This window comes from Cervus elaphus, chromosome 20 (assembly GCF_910594005.1).
Source record: "Cervus elaphus chromosome 20, mCerEla1.1, whole genome shotgun sequence".
Taxonomy (NCBI): domain Eukaryota; kingdom Metazoa; phylum Chordata; class Mammalia; order Artiodactyla; family Cervidae; genus Cervus; species Cervus elaphus.
In genome coordinates this window covers 39,682,834-39,700,766 of record NC_057834.1, presented here as the reverse complement: position 1 = coordinate 39,700,766, position 17,933 = coordinate 39,682,834, and the positions used below count along the sequence as shown (strand labels likewise).

The following is a 17,933-nucleotide window of genomic DNA, read 5'->3' as shown; positions in this document are numbered from 1 at the left end:
GGAGGGGACGCTGGGGGTGCGGGTGGGGAGGGGATTCAGGCTGAAAGCAGAGAGAGACCCAGCTCCAGGGAAGACAGCAGCCTCCAACCTTTACCCCAGACTTCGGCCCTCTGGACCCTGGGCCCCCATACTGAGCTCCCTCAAGTGCATGTGTGGGGAATGCCCACAGCCCAGGGGACCCCAGGCTGAAGGCAGAAGACCAGAGCTGCCTGGGGAGCAGCCCAGGACTGAGGGGGCCAAACCTGTGGGGACATGGGCCCAGGGCTGCTGCTGCTGCTGGTGGTGCTGCTCCAAGACTGGGGTAAGGGTCGGGGCCTGCAGGACATGGAGGGAGAAGGAAGAGGAGGGCAGGGGGGAGAAGCCGGGGAAGGCCGGGTGAGAGAGGCGGATGGGAAGATAAGGGGGAAGACACTGGGATGGGAAAGCCAAGGGCAAAACGGGGGCAGGGGGTGCGGGGCACCAAGGTGATGAGAGCAGAGGTGCTGAAAAGCCTTGGAGGGAAGTGGGAAGGACAGGCACACGCCTGTGGGGAAGAGCTAGGTGGAGGGAGGGTCTCGGAGAGCAGGCTTTGGCTGCAGTCTGGGGGCGCCAGGAGGCAGGAGAGCTGAGGGAACGCAGGCTAGGGGGGGCTGTGGACCAGAGGGTCTTGGAGGAGCAGGGGCCAGGAGGTTTCCCCACCGATGGCCAAGGCTGGCTGAGCCCTAGGCCTGGGGGCTCTTCCCCTCAAAGGCTGCCCATCTGCTGGGCAGGTTCCTGCTCAGCCTGGAAGGCTGAGTCATTGCATCCTCGGGTGTTCGTGTAGGGTGGACTGTGCATGTGGGTTCACAGCTCTGAGCTTGCATTTCTAGGCCTGCAACATTGGTGTCTGCTGTGGCGTGCTTGTGCATTTGTGACTTTGAGTCTGTAGGGATGTCTTCATGTGAGAGTCCTCTGTGAGAGGACAGTTCTGGGATGGAAGCAGTGTCCAGGTCTGTGAGGCTGGGCTTTCGATTCAGGTGTGAGTGAATATGTGTGTGAGTGAATATGTGGGTGTGAGTGAATATGTGAGTGAGTGAATGTGAGTGTGAGTGAATATGTGGGTGTGAGTGAATACGTGGGTGTGAGTGAATATGTGAGTGAGTGAATATGTGAGTGTGCTCCTCCCCCACTCAGGGGCTGGGATCTCGGCAGTGGGAAAAGAGAGCAAGGAATCCCGGGAAGCTGACCCTGCAGGCAGATGGGCAGATGGGCCAGTGCAGGAGAGAGGGGGTGACGCTCCTGGGGAGCACAGTGCCCACGCCTGGGCCCCTGACCTCGCCACTGTGCCCGCCCCGCACCCTCCCTGTTGCCAGGGTCCGGCTGAAAGAGGCCATCGATTGCAGCGGCCCAGCTGGACAGTGGCAGCCCTGCTCCTTGGACTGGACTGCCAGGCCCTCCTCATGTGCTTCCCCAAGGCCCCCCCCAAGTAAAGTCCTGCCTCCCTACCCCTCACCCAGGCCGAGAGGGCTCAAAACTGAGGGGAGGTGGTGGGCTACAGGAGGCTGGTGTGCCCAGGCCTGGCTGGCTGTCCCCACGGGTCCCGTTGCAGGCTCTGAGCTGGCCTTTGTGCGGGAGCGCCCGCTGGTGCTGCCCGGCCAGGTGGAGCGTGAGCCGCCTGTGTCCATTTTCTGGCAGTGGGACAGACTGGCCCTGACCAACGCCAGCAGCACCACCCTGATGCCCAACGGCTCCCTGCATCTGGCCGCCTGCCCTCCCACTGGAGCCTCCCCTCCCGTGCCCACGAGTCCCACTGTGTGGCCCAGAACTGCCTGGTGCCCGTGGGCCCAGATGCAACTGGCAAGTAAGTGACTGGGCTGCTCCTGTGAGGGTTAGGGGGGACGAGTGCACAGGGGTACCCACAGATGGCGCCCACAGGGCACAGAATTGCCCAGGGTGGCCTGGGCAGTGTTGACTTGGCCATTAGACACAGTATGCGCTGAGGGCCCTTTCAGGGGATCACAAACCTGTTTTAACTATAATTTCTTTAAAACCAGAAGAAAAAATGAATAACGAATTTATAATAGTGAGTTGTTATTTTATAGTTCTGGATTATATTTGTGTTGATACCAATGCAAATGTAAATCATAATTTTAAATGTCATGAAGGTGAAGTGCTCATGGCCTCCAGAGACCACAGATGCAATACTGCAGGGGTGCAAAGAAGCAGTCAGTGGGGAGTGGCAACTGTGGGCACGGAGGGGAAGCTGGGGCTCTGGGACAGAGTTGCTGGCGGCGGAGGTGGCGGCCAGCTGTCCAGGTGCTCAGGTGGTCCCTGTGTCCTAGGCCTGTCATGCTTCTGTCAACATCCAGAGTCTGTCAAGGAGGAGCCGGGTGGAGTCACCTGCTCCCAGTGCATGACCCGGGGAGGGCCTGAGCCTTCCAGTTCCTGGGAACACAACGGCATGACCTTGAGTACCGCTGAGCAGAGGCGAGCACCAGGAAGGAGCGTGGCGGGCTGACAGGCTGGGGGCCACCGCCCAGCCAGGGACCCCAGTGGCATCCTCCGCATCACTCGCGTGAGCCAGGCTGACCTGGGCACATACTGCTCATAATGTGGCCAATGCTCGCCACAGCCAGGATGCGCGGCTGATGCTGAAAGGGAAGCGAGGACCAGGGGGATCAGAGCGGGCACTGGGCGGAGGAGGGTGTGGGAGCTGGCGCCACAGGGAGCGGGTGTGGCTGATGTGGTTGCATGTGGTACAGATACTTTGAGCGCTGGCTACATATAAGGACCGTGCTGGGTGTGGGAATACAGAAGTAAGCAGGTGGAAGAGGCTCAGTCAGTCCATCAGGCTTCCCAGAGCTGGCAACTGAGTAGACAGGGAAGTGCTGTGGGAACCCAGGGCAGAGGCCTCTAACCCAGCCTTGGGCTATGGGCAAGGGCTGGTAAGGGGCCTTGAGAGAAAGCTATACCAAGCTGAGGGTAGAAGGGTGAGCGGAGAGGCAGGCCAAGGTCAGGAAGATGGAGAGGGTGGCACTGCTTCAGTAAAAGCACAAGGGTTAGAATAGTGCAGTTCATGCAGGCAATTCCACGTTGCTGGACCAGAGAATGGGGAGAATTCAAGGTAACAAAAAATGGGTGTAGGAAAGGTAGGTGATGCCCATCGTGAAAAGGAGTTTGGACTTGATCCAGAGTAGTGGGAGCCCTTTTGATGGGTTTAGGGGCTCCTGTGACTCGGCTGGGAGTGGATGCTTGGGTACACTTGTGTTTGTGCATGGTGTGCTCAGATGTGTCTGCATGTGTGTTTGTGTGCACGCGTACACGCACATTTGCGTGTTTCCTCCTTTGGGTGAAAATAGCCTTTTACCTGAGATGAAATGCCCAAAATGACCCGAAATACAGGCCACGTGGGGTGGGAGAGTTTTGTGCCCAAAATGAGGGTTGCAGCAGAACCTATGCAGAGATGATACCCAGTGGGAAACAGGTAAGACTCCGGCCACAGCGTGAAGCCGAGGCCGCCAGAGTGTGCGGGGAAAGCGTGCCTGAACTACCCGCTAGGGGGCCCCCGCAGCACAGATAACAGGTGAACCTTGGGCAAGCCTCAAGGCAAAATTCTACCAAAAGATGCTTAATTTTTAGACTGAAGCCCGAAAGAGGAAGGGGACATCTGTGGTGTCTCTTATCTGGAGCTGGCTTAGAAACTGAAAGCAAAGAGTGGGGATCAGGGGCTCCTCCCTGAGAGCAGAGGGAAGCTGGGGTGAGGTTCCTGTGGCTTTCCACTTCCTGTTCCCATCGGCCATCCCAGGCATGAGGGCAGGGCAGGATGCCAGGCTTCCATGATGATCAGTGCTCCTGGCCAAGTGACTAGGCAGGCACGGGTCCTCCATCCTGCTGGCCGCAGAGGCAGGGGACTGAATGGCCAGAGAGCTTTAGGCAGATGACAAGCAGGTGCTTTTTGGGCACAGAGGATCAGCCGGTGACTGAGTTACATGATAGCCTACATTTCACAGAAGAAGCTGGGATCAGTGTAGACATTCCCCCAGGGACAGGAGACAGGAGCTGGGTACTGAGGCCCCAGCCATCCACTCCGTGGGGCGTGCGTTACCGTGGGCAGGCACCAGGGACACGGGATTTCCCGGACTTTCAAGGAGCTCACAGTGCCCGGAGGGAATGCTATCAGCAGTGCCTCCAAGACCCAGGATTGCGTTCCACTTCTGCCAGGCCCTCTGGGGTTGAACAAGTCACTTGCTCTCTCTGGCACTGTTTTCTCATCTGTGAACTTGGAGAAGTAAAAGCACTGGCCCCACAGGCTTGTAGTAAGGATTAAAGGGGACGGTGCATGGGGGGGGGGGTCACAGTATAAAGCCTGGCATGCAGAGGCGTTCAGCCAGGGATGGATGTCACATAGACCAGCTCTGCCCCACTAGATGGCCTGACCAGGTGGAACATCGCCTCCTCGGCCAAGACCAGGACATTTCAAGACAGTCCACAGCTGGATCTAGAGCTTTGGGCGGCAAACTGAGGAGTGCCTGGTCCGAAGTAGACTCTCAATATGTGGCGGTGGGCTGAATGGAGAATGGGTGAAATACTGTGCTAGACCTTGAGCCAGATTTAAAGATGTGTAGACTTTATAGCAGTCCTTGAGGAGCTTTTTTAAAAATTATATTTGGCTATGCTGGGTTTTCGTTGCTCTCCTCTAGTGGTGGTGAGCGGGGGCTAATCTCCAGTGCAGTGCACAGACTTCTCGTGGTGGCGGGTTCTCTTGCTGCAGAGCATAGGCTCTGGAGTGTTCAGGTTTCAATAGTTTTGGCATGAGGGCTCAGTAGTTGCAGCTCCTAGGCTCTAGGGCACAGGCTCACTAGTCATGGAGCATGCCCTTAGTTGCTCTGCAGCATGTGGGATCTTCCCAGACCAGGGGTCAAACCCAAGTCCCCTGCATTGGGAGGTGGATTTTCTGCCAGCTGAGTCACCGGTGTGTGTGTGTGTGTGTGTGTGTGTGTGAGCTCGGTCAGGTCTGACTCTTTGCAACCCCATGGGCTGTAGCCTGCCAGGCTCCTCTGTCCATGGAATTTTCCAGGCAAGAATATTAGAGAGGGTTGCCATTTCCTACTCCAGGGGATCTTCTTGACCCAGGGATCAAACCCACATTTTTTGCATCTCCTGCATTGGCAGGCAGATTTTTTTTTTTTTTTTTTTAACCACTAGCACCACCAGGGAAGCCCAGAAACTTTGAGAGATGTAACTTTGTATGAGAAGTTTTTCTGTTTTTGTCATGCTATGGCTTGTGGGATCCTAGTTCCCCAACCAGGGATCAAATTCAGGTCCCCCCTGCAGTGGTAGCACAGAATTCTAACCCATGGATTGCCAGGGAATTCCTAAATTTTTAATAAAGGACATTTATGAAAAGGTTAAATAAATATGTGTTACAAAATCTCATAAAATAAAAAGTTGCAAAACAAGAATGGGGTGACAGGATGAAGACAAAGGCCTGTTGCCTTGCTGTTCACACCTGTGCTCCCAGTGTGAGAATAACAGCACCTCACACAAGGCAGCCCCCAGTGACGACGCGCTGATTCACTTAATAAGATGGGAGAGGGTGCCAGAAAATGAAGATGCTGTTAGACCCAAGAGCAGTGTACTTCAGAAAACGTTTGCATCCCTTTGAGCAGCTGAGACATGCTCACTTGGCACCGGGGCCTGGCTCTCTTTCTAAGGGAAGGGTCTCCTGCCAGTTTTGTGGGTGACTTAGGGAAGGGGACTAGGTCCCTGGGTATCATTACCTCCCTACCTGGTCAGTTCATGTTCTGACACTGCTGCAGGCCCTCCAGGGGCACTCTGTGCTGCTGGGGGTCCTGCTGACACCCTTTCCTCCCTCCACCCCTCCAGTTTAACTTGGGGCCTGCTTAGTACCCTGAAGCGGCTTAGCTCTGACGTAGGCCGACCTCAGAGGTACTGCAGGTTTGGTGCCAGACTAGAGTGACTGTCATAATAAAGCGAGTCTTGTGAATTGTTTGGCTTTCTGGTTCATATAAAAATCATGTTTAAAAAAAAAATCATGTTTATACTGTATCCTATTAAATAGCATTATGTATAAAACAATGTACATACCTCATATAAAAAAGTTGATTTCTAAAATTGCTAACCATCATCTGATAATGCAGGGTTGCCACAAGCTTTTGATTTGTTTAAAAAACATAAAAACCACCTCAGTATCTGTGAAGCGCAATAAAATGAAGTATACCTCTATTTGTGGGATTCACTAGTAAAGAACTCACCTGCAATGCAGGAGCCTCAGGAGGACATGGGTTCGATCCCTGGGTCAGGAAGGTCCCCTGGAGGAGGGCACAGCAACCCACTCCAATACTCTTGCCTGGAGAATCCCATGGACAGAGAAGCCTGGCAGGTATGGTCCACAGAGTTGCAGAGTTGGACATGGCTGAAGTGACTTAGTGCGCACACAGGTACACACACACTACTATTTACTGCCACAGGACCTTGGGCAAGTAATTTCCTTTATATGTAATCTAGGAGTAAAATGGCAACACCTCTGGGGTCTGGTCACTTGAGGATTAGAAGGGGCCTCTGGGAGCGGAAGTGTGTCCTGGGTTCAACGGGAGAGTTCTGTTTCCTGATCCTTCAGTTTTCTGTTTCCGCCGCTCAGTGGGATCCCCACAGCTGCCGCAGGAGCCAGAGATCCTGTCTGGGGCTCAGAACCCGAGGGTGCAGTGCTGGAATGCATTGCCGCAGGCCACCCACAGCCACTGGTCTGGAGCTACCTGGGTGTGTAGCCGTCCCGCCCCGTCCCGCCTTCCGGAGACCCCAGCACTTTGCACCATCCCAGCTCTGACCAGTTGTCTCCCCGCAGGTGGCTGGCTGCTCCATCAGTGTAGAGGGCATCCAAGTCCTGGGCCCTGGGAACCTCATGATCTCTGAAGTGTTGGTCCAGCACTCGAGCGTCTACGCCTGCGCAGTCAGTCAATCAGCTCGGAACTCAGATCCGACGAGAGCACAGGGCATCCTGCTTGTGCAGGGTGAGCCCCAAGGGCCAGCTAGGGAGTGTCCTGGGTCACCTCACCCTCCACGGGAACCTGGATGAGGAGAGGAGCAGGAGGAGGGTGAGAGGCCAGACCTCACGGCACCTCCCACCTGCCATCACCTGCCTGGCTCCCTCCGAGTTTGTCCACTGGCCACAGTCCTTGTCCAAGCCTCCAGGCAGCAGCACCATCTTCATCTGTGTAGCCCAGGGTGTCCCTGAGCCCTGGCTGGTCTGGCTGAAGAACGGGAAAGGGTTGAGTCCTGGGGATGACATTCGGCTAACCTACAACAGGTACCCGAGGTACGCCTGTTCCACCCCCTCCACTCTGCCTGACTGCTGAGGTCCCCTCAGCTGCCCCAGGCATCCACCACCTATATACAACACTCTCTTCCTACATTTACTGCCTACAACCCTTGCAGCTAACTCCACCCACAGAAGGCTCTGCCCAGCCTGCTCCATACAAGCGACACCTGCATATGGGTGGTGGGTCCTTCTGCTTCTGGGCTGGTCCATGGGTCTTGCCACTCCATCAGGGCAGGGGACTCGGAGGGAAGGAGCCCCAGTGGTTGTGTTTGCTTTTCCCTGGTGCAGATATCTGCAGAGGACAAGGCCATCTACCAATACACGGCAGAGAACAGTGCAGGCTCCAACCAGGCCAGTGCCTGCCTGGCTGTGACGATATCCAGAGCCATCCCGTTCCCACGGGCCTGCCCGCGGCGGCGGCGGCGGCTCTCTCCACCTCTGCCGTTTGAGTGTCCCGGGAACCACTGCCCCCCAGTGGGGACTCATCAGCTTTGTGTCGCACCTCTGGCCAGTGGGAGGTGGGTGTGAGTGGATGGGCAGGAGTCCCTGGTCAAGTTTCTCCTACTCTTAGTGATGCCCAGACCTGCCTGGACCTCTGATACTTCCTTTTGCTCTTCAGCCCCCTTCTTATCCTCAGCCTTTCTCATCCTGGCTCCTGCAGCCCCCACTCCCTTCTCTCCTCGAAGACCTAGCTGGGGCTCTGTGCCCACTTTGTGGTGGTGGGGGATGGTTGTAGTAAGGGAGAGGGATGCTGGTTGCCAAGCTTCTCTGCTTCTCAAAGCCAGCTGGTCCAGAGCTCCAAGAGGCCGGGGGCAAAGGCACCTTTTGAGCACGTCTTCTCCAACCTGGAGCCTGCCACGGTCTATTCCGTCCATGTGCGGGCCTACTCAGCAGAGGGTGCCAGCCAGGACTCGGCCTCCAGCCACGCTTCCAGCATGGGCGGCAGTGAGCAACAGCTTCTCCAGCTCTGTAGAGCCCCTGGCCTCGGGCAAACAGAACTGCCAACCAGCTCATCTCGTTTCCTCTGCAGCCCCTGCTGCCCTCGGCTTCCCCACCAAAGCGCTCAACGTCACCTCTGTGCAGGCCTCGTGGGAGCTGCCACTCCAGCTGGGGTCTATCCAAGGCTTCAATCTCTTTCACCGCAAGCTGCCTGCTGCCCGTTTTGAAGGGCCCCTGCTTCTGGCTAGCACTGTCAGTTCCTTTCTCTACACAGATCTGGGTGAGGCCCTCTCTGAGATCCAGCTCCAGGCCTTCAGTGGCCATGGGGATGGCAAGCACAGTTCCCATGTTGTCTCTCGGCACATGTGCCCCTGGCCACCCCCGGTGAGTGGGATCTGGTAGCAGGGTGGCAGGCCTGGGTCCAAGCAGGCCCTTACCATAGGACCTGCGGCCGCCAGTCTTCGAGGAGGAGGAGGGGCTGAGCTTTGCCTCCACCTTGGTCCTCTGACAGACGGCACTGTATCCAGAGTCCGAGGCTGGGCGCTCTTGCAGCCAGGATGAGAGCAGCTCGCCGCCTGGGGTTGTGGTGGGCATACACGTGGGCCTGGCTGCCCTCATCATCTGCCTCCTCTGTCTCCTCCTGGGCTGGAGACACAGATAAGGGCCAGGATGGCTATGTGGAGAACTGCTAGGAAGACAGTCTGCACTACGGCGGCATAGGTCCAAAGAGCGGGGAAGGGCTTTTATCCATGACTATGCTGTTTTACAAATGAGGAGACTGAGGCAGCGAGGGAGGGCCAGTTCTTCTCAGTTGTGTGGTACTAGGAGCGGGAAGAGGCCTGGTGGCTGCATGAAACAGGGCAGAGAGCACGGGGGCTCCCAAGGCAAAGGACAGGCGGCGAAAGGGGGCCAGAGCTGGATTCCTGCGACTCCGCACAAGGAAGGGTCTGGCTTCTCCTGTCTCTGGGGTGCGCAGAACAGGACGAAAGGCTGGGGCTGATGGATGCTAAGCCAGAGGGAAGCCCCAGACAGGTCATGGTACTCATCCTCTCCATCCGGGCAGCCTCTTCTGCAGACAGGAGTCACAGGAGTGCTGAGCAGTGCCTCAGACTGCCTGGGATGGAGCTGGGGGCTGCAGAAGCCAGGCTGCGAGTGGAGGGAAGCGGGGAAAACTGAACTCAATACCCAGGTGAGGGGGAGTCTAGTGAGGGGGACTGGGGAGGAAAGAGTGGTGTGCTTGAGGCCCCGCGTCTGAGGCCTGACCACCGCCTTCCCCCTCCTGTGACGGTGGAGCAGCCACCCTTAGCCTAGGGCCCTTCAAGCTGGCTCCCTCCCAGATGTCACTAACTGCAGCCCTAAGAACCTACTTCACCTTTCCCTGCCACCCTGGAGGCAGGAAGGAACCAAAGGTCCCCCAGCCTCTTCAGTGGAGAGGGGCAAGCCTGACCATAGGAAGAGAAAAGAGGACATGACTTCCGCTTCTCCCTTCTCCTCAAGCAAGGGGGGAATCTGTGTCCTCCCCAACACACCAGATAACTTAAAACTAAACCATGCTCAGGTGGGAGTTCTCTCCGTTAATCCTCCCTCATACCCCACTGAACATATCCTCATGATCCAAAGGATCCATGATCCCCAAAGACAAATAGCTCTAAGAGTTCCCCCGAAGCGGGAAAGCGGGGCAAGGCACTCATCCTCCAACCTGAACCTCCTGTCTGAAACCTGTTTCTCCTGTGCCCAAGCTGGAGTCTGACCGGGACAGGCATCCTGCATTCCCGGTTGTTTAAAAAGGCAGGTGGGCAAAGGGGCTCCAGGTTCCTTGACATTTTGTTCCGACATCAGAAGCATTTCGGACATCTAAGCTCATGTGCACTGCTTCTCTCAGCAACCAAATGCCCCTCTCCACCTTTCCAGATCCAAAGCATTGGCCCCTTTTCAGGAGGCACCCCTCAACATTTTTCTGTTTTTGAAAGGAACTATTAGTTTGCACTGAGGTTTTAGTGGCCTTGAATCCCTTGCAGAATGAGCACAGAGGCTATGGAACACCCTACACATCTATTCCCCTCCATTCTAGGTGTCCAAAGAGCACGTCTTTCCCACCCTGCCCCTGATGACCTGTGGCAGTCCTGGCCCCTGCCCCACTCCTTGTCCAGCCCTTCCATGCCCTAAAACCAAAACCCCAGGCTCTCAATCTGTTGGTCTTGGTGGGATCCCAATCACTGTCTCCCCTGTGCTCTTGTAGAAAGATGTTAGCACCGATGACAAGACTCCAGCAAGGCTGGGCCTTGCCCCTCCGCAACCGCCCAAGGAGCAAAAGCTGTTTTGACTAAACAATGTGGCAGGGGACCAAGAGGTTAAGAACAGCCCCAAACTTCAGCTCCCTGAGGAAGTGCCATCCTCTCCTCTGGGTGGGCCTTGTCTAAATGCTTTGCTGGAAATAAACCAAGATGGAAAAAATAAATTAGAATCTGATTAATGTTCTGGATTGAAAGGAGAACTTGGGGGAGTGGAGGTGAGTGACATGGTAGGACACAGCACTTGCAGATCTTTCAGGGGACGTTGCATTCCAACTAAGGAAGTACATATTATGCAGCTTGCTAAGAACAGTGTGGGCTGTTTTAAGGTTCCCCCTGGAGAGACCAGCATGCTACAAAGAACTCTTACTGGAGACTAGAGCAGCATAATGAGAAGGGCCAAGGACAACGAGGGTACACCTCTCCTTCCAGCAGGATGGAGGTCCAGCCTCTGGGTTAAATGCAGCCTCCTTTGGGATACCTTTAGACCTTAAGTCATCAGGTAATTAAAGTGGGATCAGTGGCTTCCAGAACATGGATCTACATAAAACTGAGGGGAACAAGAATACTCAAATAGGTAAGGGCTTTAAATCCTCACAACTGAAGAAAAGACACAAACTATAAAGGCACCCCAGTGACTTCAGGGAGTATGAATCATAGCCAATCTCCAAATCGCCCCTAAAATTTCTCCCACCAAACTGCCATCCCCACCCTCCACCATGACTAAAGCACAAGTCACAGGAAAGTTTAGAAACCATTCCTTTCTTTATTAAACATAGCTTGCAAGTGATAAATATTACAAAGTTTTTTTTCTTTTAATCCTTTCTCCAAAAATTAGCTTATTATTTGAATCTGTCACCGCTGAAATGCTCAGCAGCATCTGAAACAGATGGGAGTGTATTTGCCTTTTTGAAAACCAGTTTCTATTGGTCTTAGTTTTTTCATTTTAATTCCCAAACACAATGCAGAAAATCAGAATGAGTTTTTTTTTTTTTAAAAAAGGAAACTTAAAAGAGTTGTGCAAAAGGGTCTTGTTCCCCTCCCACCCACCCCATTCAGAGAAGGCCATTCCCCATCCCACCTCCCTGCTCCCCACCCCCCACCCCCAATCTATCCTTCCACCTTCCCCAGGGCTTCACCCACCATCCTATACCCTTCTCCAGGCTTTACCGGCCAAGGACCTACAGTGGGAGTACGCAGCCCAGGCTGTGGGGAAACTGGGCCCCTGAAGGAAACAGCTGTTGAGAGAGCTGCCTTTAAGGGGGTTCAGATGAGATCTGAGGGAAGGAGACAAGATGTGGACTATATCTGAGCTCTCCAACCAAAGAAATGGGGGAAAGATCTGCATTCTGTAGCTCACAAAGGGCGTGAGTGACTGCCAACCTGGGGTATTCATTGGTCAACCACCCTTGAGGGCAACTGCTTGTGAGGTGGGGCTTGGGGCCTGGTTCCTGCCCTTGGGTAACTAGAGGCAGGAGGGCAAAGATGTCCCAGATTTAACTGAAGTTCTAAACATCACTCTGCTGCCTTTCCTAAACCAAAAGGAACAGCAGGGACCTGGCAGCTCTCCAAGGGCACTGTCACACATATACCCACTTCAACACTAGCCACTTTGGTTTCCTCCCTGGTTTTTCAGCCCGACACTTTCCTCACCTCAAACTGTTTTGTTTTCAGGTGGGGAAGGAAGTTTTATAAACTTGGTAGCTAGAGGATCTCCCCTGCCTGCCATCACTTCACAAATAAAACGGAGACCCCGAAAATTAGCTCCACCAAAGGTCACGTAACAAGTCAGCAGGAAAGCTCGAGACTAAACCCCAGGTCTCCAGGCTGTGCCACCATCCCACCCTCTTTGTGCTGTGGTTCTCTTTACTCTCCACAGTCTGGACTAGGAGTCTTAGCTTTTGCAGTAACCCAGCCTCACCCCAATTTACAAAGCCTAAAACTGTGTACAGATGGATATGGCTCTCCCCTAAGGGAGACTTTCTTAGGATGACTTGTTTAAATTATTTCTATCATCCCCTGACAATCCACCCTCAAAGGCCCATGAAACTAGGTTCTTTTTTTTGGGGTGGGGAAATCCCTTGCATAAGAAAGCTTGACACTGAATTTTGTTATATAGGTATATTGTATATATGCTGATGCAATCAGAGAAAAAAAACAGTGCAAATACAATTACAATTCATAATAATACTTGGTTTCAATGCCCCCGGGAACTGCCCCATTCCTCGGCTACCTCCCAACCCCCAGCACTTCCCCACAGTCTCAACCTAATGCTGGGGGGTAAGGAGGGTGGGCAGGTTAGGGTAGGGAGTGGGCTCTGCCAAGGCAGTGCTGGTGACCCGGAGGGACTACTCCAGGGTGGGGAGGCAAGGCACAAATTAGGGGTGGGTGGTGGGGGAGGTGGCATCTCTAAGGAGGGATGGGGTTGGAGCAGCTGCCAGTCTCAGTGTGCTGGGCCCGGCCCACTCCCCTCCCCACCCTCCACAGCCCTGCCTCCCTACCCCCTCCCCTTCCCCAGAAACCCTTTTGCACGGATCATACACAAACGGGCACATTACAAAATGACATAACACAGTTTCACAATATCCATGGCTAGGGCTTTTTTTTCTCTTTTTCAGTTTTTTTTTTTTTCTACACAATGTACAATTCCTTTTAAATGGATCAAGAAATAGCTTATATACACGAATGAGTCCTTGTTATAACATCTCGGCAGCAAATATCATAAGCTAATGAAGGTCTTGTTGGAGGGGAAGGGAGCCTAGGACTGGGGAGGGGGTAGGGGGTGTGGAGAGAAGGTTATGCCTTCTGGAGAAGTGGGGAGAAAAGGGAGAGGTTAGGGAAAAGGAACAAAAGTAAAATATCAAGAAGCATCTTTACAAAGCAGTTCTATAGCTAATTCCTTTTAAAGGGGAAAGGAAAGGCAACCAAAGCAGGAAAACATTTATCTCTGTGTCTTAAAAAAAAAATTGTCTACCATACATACATCCAAAAAATGTGGAAAAAATACTTATTCCAGGGATGAAAGAAGTCCAGATGCTGTGGTCAAATGACAAAAAGAAAAAGAAAAAAAAAAAAAAAGACAAATAAGGACCTCTGTCCCTCAGTTTTACCAAAGCCTTACCACTCAATCACCTGTATCAGGCTTAGAGAGAGTAAGCCACTGTCCATAAACTACTACTTTTAAAGCCTCTGGTGATGGAGGAAGCCAGGCAAAACTGGTGGGATCCTCATTCTATTATCACCCTGAGCTTCAGTGCTCCAGGGGTAAAGGATAACTCTGTACAGAGGGTCTTTCCTCCTATCTTTAGGGCATGAGGTTTAGTGTCTATGGGGCCCAAGGCCTGGGGATGGACAGCAACAATAGACTTGGAGGGACACAAGGCAATCAGTGATGAAAATGTAGAGAAATGAGGAAGACAGAAGGATGGGGGAGTGGGAGGAAAAGGGAGGAGGTGGAAGGCTAATACTTTACCATGATTAGAGGAACCTCACCGCCCCCCGCCCCCGTCACTAATCCCTGGGAAGGGTATGAAAATGGGGATAAGAGAGGGTAAGAAATCAAATCTCAGCGATTGAGCAAAGGGTCACGGAGCTATACTAGTCAACAAGCAGCCTCTATGTAACTGACCCTGAGGGGATAAAAACAGGGAAGACTCCACCCTCTCCCCTATCGCCTCAGCACCTTGGCAGGCACGCGACTACAGGCTTTCCTTCCCCATCATCCCCTATCTCTACACATCTTACTTCCAAACCCCATTCAAAGGTGGCCTGGCTCCCAGGGAAGGGATTCAGCTCAGGGCAGGGACAGCCCCCAGCCAGACGGTATTGCACATTCTCTGTTCCTTACTTTTAATCTCAACTGACAAACTTGGGCACCTCGTACCTCTGAGAACCTCTGAGCTGGGGGAGGGGAGACATAACAGAAATGGCACTTCATCATGGGGTGGGGGGAGGGAGGCTAGACAGACATGCCACAAGGCAAGATGACTTGCAGGGAAAATATTTTTTAAAAAGCTTCCAATTTCGTGGAAGAGAGAAAAGCAAAACCAAACGATTTATCCAGTGCTTTCAAAGCACAGAGGGCAAAGGAAAGATGTAAGAATATATCTTTATATATATATATATAATTTTAAAATAATCCCAGACCCAGTTCCACTAACCCCCCTCCCTCTCCCACCACTTAGTCAGGGGTTCCACATTCCCCAGAAAAATACTCGAAACGACCCCATCACTACCTGTTACTAGCGTCTAGCTTCCAGATCATTTCACCACTGGGGAGCCCAGACACAGGCTGCATCTCTGCTCCTTTATTAAGTGCTCCATGAATTGGGGGAAAGGGAGGAAAGAAAAAAAGCCAGGAAGGCCCGTAGGGCCAGTATAATCACCCACAGTGGCTCTGGAATATGGGGAGTAGAGGCCAGTGTGGGGGGAACTGAGCCTGATTCCAGCTCCTCCTATCCCCTCCCCAAACTTTATGGGGAGGATGTGCAGTTTGTGTGTGTGTTAATTTTAAAAGTGCCTTCTTACTTTAAAAAATTATTTAATTTTAAAAAATAAAAATGGGGGAACCTCTCCAGGTGGCTTTCAAGGGCAAAATGTAACACTGCTCTTCACACCTCTCTGCTGAGAGTATCCCTTCCTCAAACTCTGACAGCTTTTATTAGAGCTGGAGAGGCAGGTGGACATACACTATGAAGTGAGCAGAAACCCCTAACTTTAATGGGCTTCCCTTACCTCAAAAACAACCTGGTCCCTCTTCCCCCGTCCCCCATGGTGTGGGCAAATGGGATGCTAATCTCCCCAATCCCCAGAACAGCAACATTGCACAATTCAATTCATTCTCTACATTAGTAGCACTTAAGAATAAAAACAAACAAGAAAGCAAAATTTATAGAATTCTGGGGAGAAAAAAGACAACAACTACTTTTATAGCACAGGTCCAGGACTGGTTTTGACATGAACTGTTCAGCTGTGAGCAGTCGGCTCTGCAGTTAGTGCAGCAGGGCCAGGGTAGGGCTCCAACCTGATTAGGTGCCCTCACCCTCATCTCCTGGCACTCAGAAGGTAAAGGGACAAATGGGAAAGTCGCAACTGTTGGGAGGGAAACCCCTCTTTCTTTCTTCCTCTATTTCCTCCCTTTGACATTTCACTCACTCATGCCCATCCAACTTCCAGGACACCCAGCAAAGTCAGGCTGGGAACAGCCACTCTATATTACAGATGGGGCTGTGGTTACTGAGGGCAGATTAGGATTTTTAAAAAAAGAAAAGAAAAGAGATGGGGATGGGGGAGAACTTTAAAAAAAAAATAAGATGAAATAATTTGGGGCTAGTTGGCCTGAAATAGTCTTCTGTGTCTCCACTAGGGTCAGGAGACCAACCTCATTCACCCAGCATCCAGAAGGCTGGGACCTTGTCTCAGCCCTCCTTGGCTCAACTTGGTTCACTGTCATGCCCCTTTCTCTCTTTTCTTTATGGGTCACTTTTAGAGTGGTTAAGTTTTAAAGCTTCTCCTTCCAGGCTCTTTCCCCTCATTCTTAGAGCCCAACTTCAATACTCAACACTGCCTTCTGAACTGTCCAGCTCAGAGACACCCCACAGCTGGTGTGCTATTCCTCCTTGTTTGATGCCACCACCTCCCCCCAACCCTGGGTTAAGTGCATTAAAAACTTTTGCCCCTAACACTCCCAGTCATGTCCTACTTGGCAGCTGGGGACCCTACTGCAATGCTCCTATCACTTAACTGAATGCCATTTGTGTTTACAAAAAAGAAAAGAGAAGAGAAAAAAAAATACTGGGTGAAAATAAAAAGGTTTAACCGTCCACTGAACAAAGGGAGGACACACAACATCATTAAAAATGATAATAATAATTAAAGCATAAAAACAAACTTTAGAAACACACATCAAAGGGCTTAGATTTCTCCCCAGGACCTCATTCTGACCTCTATCAGAGGCAGAGATCCACCTCACTGTTAAAACTGAAGAGAGAAAGTGGCAGAAGAGATCGCAGCAGTGTAAAACAAAGGGGAGGTGGCGGGGCAGGGCGTGTGTTTTCTTGTTGATTCCTACTTTTTGTCTTCTGTTTTTCTGTTTTGTTTTCCGTGTATGGTAGGCACCAGTACAGGCACTGCATGCGACGGAAGTTGGGGACAATGGGAGAGGAGAGGGGTAAAGGATTCAAGGTCGGGCAGTGTAAGTGGAACAGGCGTTATTTCTGTCCACTGATGGACTGCGATATAGACCGGGGAGGGATCATGTCTAAAAGGTATTCCCGCTGTCGGTCTGCCAGACTGGGGGCTTTGTGTCCTCCAATACCAGTGTTCAAGTATGCAATGTTGACACCTAGACCCAGGAGACAAAAGTGGAGGGCAGGTATTAAAAGAGGAAATGATACCTTCTTCCGCAATACCCTGAGGCTACAGTCTTGGAGATGCAGAGGGAACATTAGAAGTTGTCTACATCAGTCCAGACTCAGTTAAGCTTTATTTCAGTAGCAACTACCCACCCTGCTCCCAAGCTTTAGGTAGAGAGGTCTTCCCTAAACTTCAAACCTACCAGGACTAATCAACATGGTATTGATGGTATAGAAGAGTCAATGAAAACTCTTGGTGGTGAGGAAAATAATCAAGACAAAGAGAGGGGAATTACTGAATCAGCTTTGGTTTAGGGGCAGCTGACTTTGAAGAAACTTCCCTAGGTCACTCAACCAGGATCAGGACAGTTAACACTGCTATTCTGGCCAAAAGAGATCAATAACCACATGCCCACCAAAAGGGTCATTTTCACCACCAAAACCTTAGTGTACTGTGCCTGGCATGTACTATGGATTTAGCAAACATTTGCTGAATAACAAGAGTGAAGGGAGGAGGGCCTAAAGACAGAGCAGAAAACAAAAGACGGAACAATCACCTAAAGGAGCCGCTAAAGAACTCTGAAGTTCTGAGCCCAGCCCTTCTCACCTGGCATACCAAGGAGGCCCCCCGGCACAGACAGCTGGGGCGCCTGTGCGAAGTTGGAAAGCATGGAACGGGCAGATGTGGGCATACCACGCTGGAGGCTGCTCTGGGGCTGTGGGGCCTGCAATGATGAGGAGACAGGTGATCGTAACTTTGCCATGACGGAAGGAGTAAGGGGAAGGAAAGAATATGGGAGTACAGAAGAGCAATATGATTTTCCACAGAGCAAAGGACAAACTAGAATAAATGACTGACAAAACCGTAAGAGAAATCCTCACCTGCCGAAGCGTATGATGTCTCATTATGGTCTCTTGTTTACTGACACTGGACACAGCTGGAGCCGTAGTGGGGGAGAGGGCTGCCTGCTGCTGTAATCGCTGTTCAATTTCCTGTTGGGAGTCATCAGGTCAAGTTGGGCAGGACAGCGCCCAATTTCCTAACCAGAAAAC

At 52.3% G+C, this 17,933-nt stretch overlaps 2 protein-coding genes across 6 annotated transcripts in view; both read right to left on the bottom strand.

Annotated features, from left to right (window-relative positions):
* Positions 1 to 2,083: 2,083 nt before the first annotated feature.
* Positions 2,084 to 11,147, bottom strand: LOC122678168. Of its 3 annotated transcripts, none has more exons than XM_043878732.1 (2): positions 6,807 to 11,147; positions 2,084 to 2,609 (listed from the first exon to the last, which is right to left on the bottom strand). In XM_043878732.1, exon 1 carries the CDS (start codon positions 8,855 to 8,857, stop codon positions 7,931 to 7,933), a length of 927 nt encoding a protein of 308 aa, XP_043734667.1. In that variant the 5' UTR covers positions 8,858 to 11,147; the 3' UTR covers positions 2,084 to 2,609; positions 6,807 to 7,930. The 3 variants fall into 3 exon arrangements, with proteins under 3 accessions (XP_043734667.1, XP_043734668.1, XP_043734669.1); XM_043878733.1 differs by lacking the exon at positions 2,084 to 2,609 and adding an exon at positions 5,234 to 6,482; XM_043878734.1 differs by lacking the exon at positions 2,084 to 2,609 and having other exon boundaries at positions 5,234 to 7,276; positions 7,465 to 11,147.
* Positions 11,148 to 11,273: 126 nt separating this feature from the next.
* Positions 11,274 to 17,933, bottom strand: part of GATAD2B (GATA zinc finger domain containing 2B) — an 80,483-nt gene continuing 73,823 nt past the window's right edge. For all 3 annotated transcript variants that reach the window (XM_043877903.1, XM_043877905.1, XM_043877904.1), the window contains 3 exons: positions 17,763 to 17,873; positions 17,488 to 17,605; positions 11,274 to 16,870 (listed from right to left, as the gene is read on the bottom strand). In XM_043877903.1, coding sequence (XP_043733838.1) covers positions 16,737 to 16,870; positions 17,488 to 17,605; positions 17,763 to 17,873 — 363 coding nt within the window. In that variant the 3' untranslated portion in view covers positions 11,274 to 16,736. The remainder of the gene's footprint in view (positions 16,871 to 17,487; positions 17,606 to 17,762; positions 17,874 to 17,933) is intronic.

Coding starts and splice junctions, on each gene's coding strand:
- LOC122678168 (XM_043878732.1), bottom strand. CDS start 8,857: ATGATGAGGGCAGCCAGGCCCACGTGTATGCCCACCACAACCCCAGGC.